The sequence below is a fragment of the Dreissena polymorpha genome, chromosome 4 (genome assembly GCF_020536995.1).
Source record: "Dreissena polymorpha isolate Duluth1 chromosome 4, UMN_Dpol_1.0, whole genome shotgun sequence".
NCBI classification, from domain to species: Eukaryota; Metazoa; Mollusca; class Bivalvia; order Myida; family Dreissenidae; genus Dreissena; species Dreissena polymorpha.
The window spans coordinates 9,273,698-9,286,140 of record NC_068358.1 but is presented as its reverse complement, the minus strand read 5'-3'; the positions used below and the strand labels follow the sequence as shown (position 1 = coordinate 9,286,140).

The 12,443-nt window shown below is 33.8% G+C and overlaps 1 protein-coding gene across 1 annotated transcript; it reads left to right on the top strand.

The window, feature by feature from the left end:
* Positions 1-397: 397 nt before the first annotated feature.
* LOC127879328 (sperm-associated antigen 8-like) lies at positions 398-12,028 on the top strand. The gene is made up of 6 exons (XM_052426107.1): positions 398-594; positions 956-1,130; positions 3,100-3,145; positions 3,507-3,627; positions 7,314-7,376; positions 11,815-12,028. The coding sequence occupies exons 1-6, from the start codon at positions 511-513 to the stop codon at positions 11,935-11,937; spliced, it is 612 nt and encodes a 203-aa protein (XP_052282067.1). The 5' UTR covers positions 398-510; the 3' UTR covers positions 11,938-12,028.
* Positions 12,029-12,443: the final 415 nt, after the last annotated feature.

Sequence of the window (12,443 nt, the reverse complement as noted above, 5' to 3'; positions counted from 1 at the left end):
ACGGTAACATTTAATTAATATCGAATTAATAATAATGTTTTTATAACTACTTTTACCTTGTCCGGGTTTTCCTATGGGCATTTTTTGTGTTAAAAAACCCTTAAAATTGGTCGACTTTGACCGCGATTTACAGGCTGACTCTGACCCTGCCATACAATATTTTGACATTGTTAGATACTTTGGAGGTTCTTCTTTACAACGGTACCATTATAATTAATATCGGACGTTCGCAAATAACTTATTTCAAATCTATTATCAATCGAATCAATGTAAATAGTCTCCAATAAATTCTTACAATCGATATAGACTGTTTTTCTTTGGTAAATCTTCAGCCATATAATTGTACATTTGGTTATCTTTGGTAGGCATAACGTGTCTAGTTTAACCTGATTGTCTCCCCTGTGGACTCTTACGTTGCTAGGACGCGCCTTACTTCCGATGTAAACAATAATATTCATGCATTGAAATCTCTTTCAAATCATTTATATTTAATAATTTATAGCCTCAAACATGAGTATTTTAAACCAAGGCAGGAATGAAATTAGATTTAATAATTCAGAAGGGAAATGCTTGCTTGAAAACTGGGTTGAAGAGGTAAGTTTGAACTTAGTTGCAATAATCCAACTCCCAGCTAATGACCCTCCGGGTCCTGGGATGTACGTATGTACTCATAAAAGCTCAGAGCATTCAAGAGGAACTAAGTTTGAACTAACGTATAATGTTATTTTTGGGAAACAACCTTGATTACCTGTCTGGTATGATGACCACCAACACAACTCACATGGGTCGAGACCAGATATTGAACTTCACTTACTGCTAACCTGAAAGCCCAATAAGTGTATTATTTGGCAGCATTTAAATGTACCCTATGCCCCATGGTCAAGTTGCAAAGTTTTCAGCCTATGTTAATCATTATAAAAATTACAAAATTGTACGATTTTCTATGCATTATTAGAGACAAACACAGAAATACGACACAATTAATGATGACAAGTGCGAGAGCAAGGCTCAGCTGTTCAGAGATGGACATGTTGGAGTTCTAACAATCAATGTTGATTCTAAGCTGGAGTCAGAGACCACAGTGAGGGCATCATATAAGAAACCGGTCCACCCTGGAATTCCACTGGAAGGTAAACACATAGTTATGCCATATATTAAATTTTTTTTTTTCACGTTCTTACTTGCAGACACTCAAATTTTGTTAAAGCTTTTACACATTTAAGGTGCCTCTGCAGACGCTTCTGACGAAGGATGGTATACTATCCAAAATAACAAAACAAGAGCTGTCTCCATCGGATGACACATGCCCCCGAAAAAAGCTTTGATAGAAGTTATGAGCATTTTTCGAAAAACCTAAGCGCAGATTTAGAAACCTACACGCGGACCCTAAGTTTAAGGTCAAGGTCAAAGAGGTCAAAATTTGTGTGCGTATGGAAAGGCCTTGTCCATATACACACATGCATACAAATATGAAGATTACATTTGAAGCGACATAGAAGTTATGAACATTTTTCGAAAACTAAACGCAAAGTGTGACGTACAGACAGACGTACGGACAAACAGACAAAGGGAGAGTGCAATCACTATATGCCCTCCTTCGGGGGGCCATACAAATATTTATCTTGTCAAATAAAAATACACCAAATAGATAATGCACTTGATAGATTTGTTTGTAGTACAGTATTATACTAAATATAACATCCAAATGATGAAATGAAATGTACATGTATTTAATTGATTAGGCCACAAATCTGGGTATTACCAGCATGAAAATATATATAAACACACACAAATCTAATAAACGGATTAAAGACTTACACAAATCTAACTAAATATAGGATGCTATTTGTATTATCAGGTATTTAGTTGTGATCAAAACAAATTTGTATGTCATTCAATCATTATTTAATAAAAATACTATTAAATATGTATATTTGTCAGATTTGTGAAGTTTTATTTTCACATTTGTAAAGCATAACATATTAAGGCTTGTTATGTAGCCTTTAACTCACCATGGCAATAATTAATAAAGACACAAATGAACATCTATGAACAGAGATAGATATAAGTTTCACAATTATTACTCACCATAGCTGTGTTGACTGCTTTTAGGTTTTCTAGAATCAAATGTCAGTTAAATAAAATAAAATTGTATCATACTATTTTTTTTTATTGATGAGGCCTTAACAAATTGTTTGTTTCCATGAATTAAGTGATCCTAAATTTTGGTCTTGGTCCTAATTTGTTTAGGTATTGCCATATTTGCCAAATTAACTCTGACAATGAAAGTAAGGTATGGTGTGTCAGGACAGAGACATAGATAACATGATATCTATTTCTCTGGTCAGGAAGAGCTTTTTGAATTTTTTGTCATTTAATATCCATATAAAAATTAGAAATACCATGTGTTTTGTTAAAGGGATCTTTTCACGCTTTGGTAAATTGACAAAATTGAAAAAAGTTGTTTCAGATTCGCAAATTTTCGTTTTAGTTATGATATTTGTGAGGAAACAGTAATACTGAACATTTACCATGGTCTAATATAGCCATTATATGCATCTTTTGATGATTTTAAAACCTAAAAATTATAAAGCGTTGCAACGCGAAACGATTGAATAATTTGGAGAGTTCTGTTTTTGTCGTTAAATTCTTTGAAACTACGAAGATTGCTTATATAAGGGATAAAATACGTCAAGTAAGTGTACTCGGCGGAATAGCTCAGTAGGTTAAAGCGTTTTTACTTCAGGACTCTGGCAGGACTCGAGGGGTCACTGGTTCGAAACCTGGTCCGGGCAACGTTCTTTTCCTTTTTTATATTTTATTCTTGATTTTTTACTGGAGCTTTTACGATCCAATGTTTACATTTATCGATATAAAGCATTTAATGAATAAGTTAAAAAATGCCAAAATCTGTGAAAAGGCACCTTTAAAAGAAATAATACAAAAACAAGGCTGTACCATAATTTAGGGGATAATTTTCATTACTGCTTCATTGATGAAAATTAACTTCTGTGTTTGTGTTTCTATCAGCACACTTTTCACCAATCAAATCAAGTATCTTCAACATATTTATGAACATTATTATTTCTTTTTTTCTAGGCAAAAAGAATGACCTTATGAGACAGATGTATATGGAACAAGCAATGTAAGTAACCCAGTAATGTTAATCTTATTTATAACAAATACAGCCTTTTTAAAATAATAATAAAACAATAATTTTAATTTCACCTTGATCTGTAGATATAAATATTGCAATTCAAATTGTGTTTATATTTTATCTATATAATTATGATAAATTCTGCATTAGAAATCAATTAAAAAATCAACACTAAATGCTGACATCAATACCATGTTTAACGCAAACCACATATCTTGTTAGTAAAACGATTTTTGTACTGTGTAATATCATTGAAAACCAGATAAATTGATTTTAAGATTGAGAAGTTACCATATGGTTCAAATAATGATTTCATGTTTTTGACTACTGTGTCATGGCTTCCTTGCAGTCAAGATGTATTTAAAGATGACATCAACGTCCCACAGCCTGAACCTTTAGATTACAAGTCTGTCACTGCCAAAGACTTCAATAAAGATGACTTTGTACATGTACCACCAAAACCAACCAAGGTACCTACTGCAAATTTATACTTAATAACATGGGCAATTGTCAAGTCGGACACTCTTACGTTTAAGATCCAAAATTGACCCAAGTGTGTTTTTTACTTCTTTATATGATATAGAGAGCTATGTTAGTTTAGCTTGTTTGGATTTATTGCTTAGTTAAGTTTAATATGGGCATTGAAATGCATGACATAGGGCCTTTTAGCAGTTTCCATTTTCTCAGTCAAACAGTATCCAAGACTTACCAAACTTTGTTAAAGTGTGTGTCAAATACTTTATTTATTAGACTAAGTCAATAAGCAGTTCGATCATTCCCCACAGTCTTGGATTGATGAGTTATGGCTCTTGAATTTTCTAAAGTAGGTCTTTTAAAGCCAGTTCTGCTTTATTTAGATTTTATCTACATACCTTACACATGTTTGCTTGAGATAGTTTTGTTTTAGCCAAGGTTTATAAATAAAAAAATACAGAGTTATGGCTCTCGCTCTTGATTTATAGAAAATTGATATTTTTTAATGGGACTTGCACAGTTTGGTACAATAACGTTTTGAAAAATAATTGTGATGTGAAAAATGTATGCATGATGTTTAAAAAAGCATAATAACACACATGGCTAAGACATTGTTTGAAATATTGGTTCACTATTAAATGGATAATTATTTGAAATAGGTAAAATAATACACCATGTGTACCACTTTCCTCCATAATTTAGAAAATGCATTGTTGTTAAATAACCTGTACAAAATGTTCCGCCCGGAATTGAGACAGAATTTTATTGACAGTTCCGCCGGGAAAATTGTTGATTCCTCCCAGAATATAGTGGTTACAAGAAAGAATTTTTCCAGGCGGAAAGGAGGTGGAAACAGGGTGGAAATGAGGTGGAAACGGGGCGGAATTTGGGTGAAATATGCTAATGAGGCAGAAAAGATTCCCGGGCGAAAATTATTTTTGCATGTTGACACGGGGCGGATTTTGGGGCGGAAAATGCTAATGAGGCGGAAAATATTTCCGGGCGTAAATTAGACTGGGATGGAAATTTCCGGGCGGAAATAACAGGAGAATATGTGAATGATTCCGAGGGGGGGGTGGGTATTATTAACTACTCCGGTATATAGCTTCTTAAGCTGCTTATGGATTGACGGACATTGAGTGGTCACAAAAGCTAAAAATCACAAAAACAACATGTCCCCTTCAATCTTTTTCCAGATACAGTCAGTCATAAAACAAACATTTTTTTTCAGATGACACAACATACTTCATTGATGGAACAATTAACTCATTCACTGCTTTAATAAATGCAATTCAATACTTTAGTGAAATATCTGGCTTAAAACTAAAAACCCAAAAATCAACAGTTATGCGTGTTGGTTCACTGAAACATTCACTAATTAAATTTAAGGAATACAAAAACTTTATCTGGACCTCTAATGGAGCTTATAAACACTTGGTTTCTATTTCACAAATGACAAAAATCTTGATTATATGGCAAAAACCATTCAATAAGATATAGACACCTTTGATTGCTTTAAATGTCTTTTATAAAATGTGAAATTACTGCAAAGATTATAAATTTGCTTGAGCATTCATGTTAAATTTTATAGGTAAACCACCTGCCAAAACAGATATTACTGTAAAACAATATAACTATAATAAACACAGCATGATATAAGAAACCAATACAAAGTAAATATTCTAAGAAACAAACCTGTTTAGTAGTTTGGAGCATTTAAAAAAAGTTCCATCATAACTCACTGAAATTACTGCTAAGATTATAAACTTGCTTGAGCATTCATGTTAAATGTTATAGGTAAACCACCTGCCAACACAGATATTACTGTAAAACAATATAACTATATTAAACACATCATGATATAAGAAACCAATACAAAGTAAATATTCTAAGAAACAAACCTGTTTAGTAGTTTGGAGCATTTAAAAAAGTTCCATCATAACTCACTGAATCACTCTTTTCAGCCTTTTATACACACTGAATGTTGACTTCCACATTTTACTTAATTATTTCAGAAGGTTCATCAAAGTTAGATTAATTCATCATATTATTAAAACTTCAATTTAAAAAAGCCCAATGATTGCTTTGAAACTGCATTTCAAATTTTCAAGCCAGTCAACAGGTCTTGCAAACACTGGGCTGTTATTTTCAAATTTCTGACTCACACTCAGAACAAGAGTATGTCTTATCTGGCTGTGGCATCATATTACCCCATATTACCCATGCATTCTTTGTTTACAATTAACTGGGGGAATACAAAGAGCCACCAAATTGACATCTTAAAACAAAACACTACTGATAAACAGGGATAAATGTACTGCATTTCACAACAATTTTCAACTTGCATACAGCCCTTAATCAAATTTGCTCTAGGACCCTTAATTCAAAGACATTTTAAATACATAGTAGATTTACATGTACTTTAAATGTTGTTATAGGTAAATTATCATAATAAAGTGACTTAATAATAAGGTCTTATAAAAATAAGCCTGAGCCAAAATATATATAAATTTCATCCAGGACAGTATTTATCTTAGTTAATTATTTTCCTCTAAATTTTAAGGAGTGAAAACTTGCAGCTGAATTTGTGGATTAGTCCTATTTTTTCAGAATCATTCCAGCCTTAAATTTGTGTTATTTCAAGCTCATTTCAGCCTTTTTTGCATGGGTTAACTATTGTTTGAACTGAATATAAATGTTGTTTACCTTGTGTATGGCAAATGTTTCCTACAATAACCATTTAAAAACTAAAATCAGAACTTAGTTTTTTAATTATCTTAAAGTCCCATTTTGAAATTCTTTATCAATACATTCTGCCCCAGAGAAATGTATAAGTATGAAATTCCGCCCGAGTTAATTTCCTAAGTCAGAAAATCCGCCCCAGAGAAATGTATAAGTATGAACTTCCACCCCGAGTCTTATTTCCGCCCGGAATTGCAAATGAGTTCCGCTTGGAAAAAAATCAAGAGACATGGTCTTTTTGGAGCGGAAATCAATTTCCGCCTCTATTCCGCCCGGAAACAATAGTTTCCGTCCCCATTCCGACTCATTGCCGTCCCATTTCCGCCCCAAAATTTCGTACAGGAATGTTAAAATTTTTCTAAGTAAACTAATGCCTGCATGGTGCAGTGAGAGTGCACTAACTGTTGCTTCCAATGTGTCCTGGGTTCGAATTCCGTGGACGGCAATATTTGTTTTTGCTGCTATCATAAGTTACGACCTTTAAACAAATAATTTAGTAAACATATTCAATGACATTACAAAAATATGTGAGCGAGTCATTTTAAACAGCCACAGGTTCCACTGTCAAGTTGTTATCATCCAATCTTTACGAAAATAACTTGAAGTTAATCTTGATCATAGCTGGGATGTAGAAGCACTTTCAATGCAAACAAAATCCAAGCATTGTTAATCCAAACTTTCTATAATTCGACTTATCCTTTGAAAGAAATTAAATGAAAGGCGTCCGTCATTTAAGGGTACTTATTTGAATGATATAAACACATGATTTTCCTTCAGTGTTCTCCCCATGCGTTAGCATGTGTTCTGTATTAAGTAAAACACGATGTAAAGAATAAATTTTCTCATTTCCCTTTCACTCTCTTGCATTCTTAATATACCCTCTTTACGTTTCCTTTATAAGTATTATGTGTATAATTAAAAACTGTGCTGTAAATTTCAGAACCACAACTACAGAACCGAACAGCCTGTTTCATTTTGGAGTGAACACAAAGACCGAATCACGGTGAGTATTACTAAATCTGCATTTTCTTGTACAGGCAATTTATACTTGTTTACCTGTCTGCATAATTGAATATACTTCTCTTGCGTTTAACCATAAATCATCATCCCAGCCATTTAATCATCATTAACCAGGTTTTCCGAAGGAAAAAAAACTGGTAATTAAATTGGCGAATGTCGGCGGGCGGGCGGGCTGGCGGGCGCGCGAAACAAGCTTGTCCGGGCCATAACTTTGTCGTTCATCGTGAGATTTTAAAATCATTCGGCACATTTGTTCACCATTATTGGACGGTGTGTCGCGCGAAAGAATTACGTCAATATCTCCAAGGTCAAGGTCACACTTTGAGTTCAAATGTCAAAAATGACCATAAATGAGCTTGTCCGGGCCATTACTATGTCGTTCATTGTGAGATTTTAAAATCATTTGTCACATTTGTTCACCATCATTGGATGGTGTGTCGCGCGAAAGAATTACGTCGATATCTCCAACGTCAAGGTCGCCACGACTAAAAATAGATTGATTTTGAAACAAGGTGGTTAACTATGAACATTATCAGTAACAATGCACATTTTGAGTTTGAGTTGTCTCCTTTTATCAGACTTTTTTCAAATTGAAATCAAGGTTGCCACGAGTAAAACTATATTGAATTTGAAACAAGGGGGGGATAATGCGCATTTTGAATTGTCTCCCTTTATCAGACGGTTTTTTAAATTGAAAACCAGGTTTTGTGACAAATTTTTTCCTTTGTTTTTTTTTTTTGGAAAACTCTTTTCCATGCAAATTATACCTGCATACATTACGCTTGAAACGATCTAAAAACATTATTAAAAAACACATTGATTTTTTTTTATTTATTATGATTTTTTATGTCGGAGGCAACATGCCTCCCTAAAAAGGGTGTTTATAGTTTTACACCTGTCGGTCACAGTTGACCATTCGTTCCCGCATGCTATCTTGGCAATGTTTTGGCCTTTCGACCATGTAAATGGGTGTAATGGTTACTTTGAAGGAAAAAAAGATACCGATTCATTGTGAGGTCAACAATTGTTAACCCAATGTCATAGGTGGGGCTCAAAATATGATATTCGTTTCCACTCAATTTTTGCGAACATTACATAGAGGCTACATGGGCGGAAAGTTAGACTCCTTTTCATGTTGAGCTCTACAGGTCAAATTCTAAACTACAGTGACATCTATCATGAAATTGGTTTCCACACACTATCTAGAAAACACTAACGAATATCATAAAAATGGTTCCTGCACCACAAAAAGATTGCTTTGACATACTATAAATTTAAATTGTCGAGCTGTTTACTTGGGTGGAAAGCAAGACACCTAATGTTTATTAGGTCACCTGTTAAAAGGTCAAAGTAACAAGACCCAGGGCTTTTTAATGAAATTTGTTTAAGGAAAATACATTGAAATGCAATGGACGAACTGGCTACATTCAAAGTGTATGATTTAAAAAATATCTCAAGTTCCAGGTTAGTGAAAGCTAGATTTGTTGCGTCATATTGGCGTTAAATTTGCCAAACTTATCGTCACGACCGTTAATTGATGGCGTTCGTAAGTTTAAAAAGCGGCGGAGACACTTGCGTAGGATATATTTCTTATGATTTTATTCTCCCGGTAGGGTTGCATATAGCTGTCGGACTGTTCGTCCGTCCGTCTGTCCGGCTGGAATACCGGAAAATATTCCCAATAATAACTCTTTTCTGGAGGGTTTGTACGAAACACTTAAAGATATTGGGCTGAATTTTTGGTATGCGAGTCTTTCTATATGACTAACACATGAAGTGTGAGTTGCTTTCCGATCCATTGATTTTTGGCGAAGTCATGGGTATTGGACTTAAACATTTTCGCTCAAATATCTTCTGTAGGGTTTCAAAGCGCAGTAGCGGGAGGGGACGGAGAATTGTGTTTCACAAACGCAGGTCTTGTTTCAACATATTTTGCTTCAGTTTAAAAATCGGACAATGTACAAAATGTACCGTATCATACAATCACAACCAATTTGTAAACGTGTAGTCATTTATAAATTTCAAAGCTGTTTTTGTGAGTGCGATAAGAAATGTTTAACCAAATTATTGATTTCAAAACATGGAAGTTGCTGTTTTTTTCCAAAGAGATGGAGTCAATGCCAAGGAGGTTGCACTTAGAACAGGAGTTGGCACAAATGCACATTTTAAACTTTAATTAAGTGACATATTTTATATAATCAATTTTACATACGAATTAAGTTTACCTGACCACTTAATAAAAATTCATGTAATGATGTTGTTTAAGAAAAACAAAACAATCGAATACGTGCAATTATTGATTTCACCAAAGACCTATCAATATGTATATTGATGGGTCTTTGATTTCACGATTCAGTTAACTTTGTACTCTTGAAAATAATATTAGACACTCTGTAATCCAACGGATGATTGTCTGCTACGCGACAGAAAATAAGACGATAATGGTATGCTTAACCGTTATAATGAAAAAGATTACGTTTCATCCGCTATGAAAGCTTTCTTTTTGTGAAGTTTCTTTTCCTCTGCTTTGTCATATTAGAGATGTTATTTTGATGGGATTGGACAAAGCATTTCAGTATAAATGGAACTAGAATTTAAGCGAAAATATCGCAGGCTTCAACTATTGATTTTGAGCTCGGCTTTTGCCAATTATAAAACAGGTTCATATGCTTGAATATATTTAGTTATGTTATGACTATATTTAATGGATTTTTTCAAAAGTTTAACAAATTCCATGGCATAGGCTCTATCTCTTTTGGAAAATGCAAAATATCTTGCAAATCGTTTAAAAGAGAATATTTAAGTAAATGCAGCAACTTAAATGTTTTGAAACCAATCGTTTGATGGCAACAGCTGCTTGATTTGGTGAATATAGACATGCCATACAGAAAACTTTGATATGCTTTTGAAAACTAAAACATGTCTCAACTTATTAAGGTCCTCTCGTTACGTAAAGGGTTGTGAGTGTATCTGTCTTCACACTATTCGATCAAGGAGACGCACTGTATTGTTCAATAGTTAAACTTGGGTTAAATATGGTGCCAAAATTGTACCCTTTGTATTTATTTGCTGTTCCATAGCAGTGTATGAAACATTTGGTTCCAGTTATTAAAGACCGTGTAATAGGTATGGGTGTTCATTTTGCATAAGGTACCGGAGTACATAACGAACTGTGCAATAAAGCAATAAGGGATGCTGGGATGAATTATCTCACTTGCTGTTGTCCCGAATTAACCAAATTCCTCTTGGAAAGCTTACAAATAGTTTTTACTCCTAAGGAAATGTCTAAAAACTGTTAAAGAAAGTCTACACTGAAAGGGAAACCCTAAACTCCATAGAAAAATCCAAATCTCCATAGGAAAAGACTAAATATCGTAGGAAGAGCCTAAACTTCATAAGATTAGCTTAACTCTTGAGGAAAAAGAAAACCTAAAGCCTTGGAAAATGTACACTTATTAGAAAAAGATGAACATTCTTAGGGAAAGCCTAATCTTCTTAGGAAAAGCCCAAATTCTATATCAAAAGCCGAATCCCCTTATAGAAGACTTAAACACTCTCAATCCACGGGGAAACTATTTAAACAAAATTTTAAATTGTAATAGACAGGGTAACCTTACTGGAAAAACTCGAACTCTTAAAAAAAGTCCTAAGGGAAAACGTGAACTTCTTTATTTTCGGAAAGCCTACACGCTGGGGGTAATGCGTATTAAAACGGTAAACCTAAACTCAAATGGAAAACGTAAAACAATTGGGGTAAAACGATAAATTCTTTAGGAAAATGCTAACTCCTTACGGAAAACATTATTATATATTAATTAGAGGTAAACTTCATCTCGAAAGTTTAAACTTCTTACTGAATGCATTACCTTCAGTGAATGGCTCATATGAAGAGACCAGTACTCGTCTAGGGTTTGCTACTGAACATGCATGAAAATGCTAATATATGTCATATTAAATCTTTCGAAGTCCAAAAGACATGGATATCACACAGAAACTTCAATTGCAAGAATTCCCGAAAATACACCACACGTTACTATTTATTTATTTGCCCTGGTATGCATAACTGTTTGTTGGTATTTTTCAAGCTCAGATAAATACGATAAAATCAGTTATAACATCAGGCAATTCCTCGCGTTACTATGCTAATAATTGGAAAAAAAGCGATTTCAAAAGAGATAATTACTCATGATTGATTAAAACAAACGTATTGAATATTTTAAACTAAAATCGACGTTTCTTCCTTAACGAATGCCATAGCAACGTGCGAGCAAATGAATATTGCTGATCGTGATTATTAATGTGACGCAGGTGCTTAAGCAGTATTACTCTTAAAAAAGTGAATACACAGGAATTAAAAGCACGCTATGTAAGGTGTTTCTTTTTTTATATGTACTTTCAATTTATTTTCTCCCATCTTTCAGGGAGTTACGAGTGTGAAGACGAGAGACACGCCGTTCCGACGTAACGACGCCTTCAGCCAGCCTATAGACGAGTATTTTGACGACACGAAGCCATACGATCAAGAAAACTACCCCAAAATGTGATACTTGAATGATCAGTGACTTTGACAATGGTCTATACCCTGTGAATAAAATGTGTTTATTTTGGAATTTATAATAAAATATTTTGTAGTTGGGTGTAAAATTGTTCCATAAATCATGCATATACATTTTAAATTTTGCCGCCTCGTAAAAAACGGAATACAATAATGTCTATTAAGTTTCGACGGTTTTTTGTTTCTAAATACATAATACGCGGTTATCCCATCTAGTAGCCTGCAATTCTCACTATGTTGAATTTTTACTATTTAATCAGAGATATGTTATACGTTTTACCGGAAAGATCTAGACGTTTTTTAATATATATTGTTTAAATGTATTCAACCAATCCTTGAAAAAACGGGATATAAATTTGCAGGAACCCACGAAGCACTTGGCTTTAAAATGTATGCTAAAAACCTAGAGCCTGAAAAATTGTATGTCCTCTTTACAAGACGTACTGAAAAACACATGTTGGCTTCTGTGGTTGAAACATTCTATTAGAAAGCTTT

Excerpts from the sequence above, each read along its gene's own strand:
- LOC127879328 (XM_052426107.1), top strand. The coding sequence starts at position 511 with ATGAGTATTTTAAACCAAGGCAGGAATGAAATTAGATTTAATAATTCA. Across the intron at positions 3,146-3,506 it reads ATGTATATGGAACAAGCAAT|TCAAGATGTATTTAAAGATG; the intron begins GTAAGTAACCCA and ends GCTTCCTTGCAG. Across the intron at positions 3,628-7,313 it reads TACCACCAAAACCAACCAAG|AACCACAACTACAGAACCGA; the intron begins GTACCTACTGCA and ends TGTAAATTTCAG.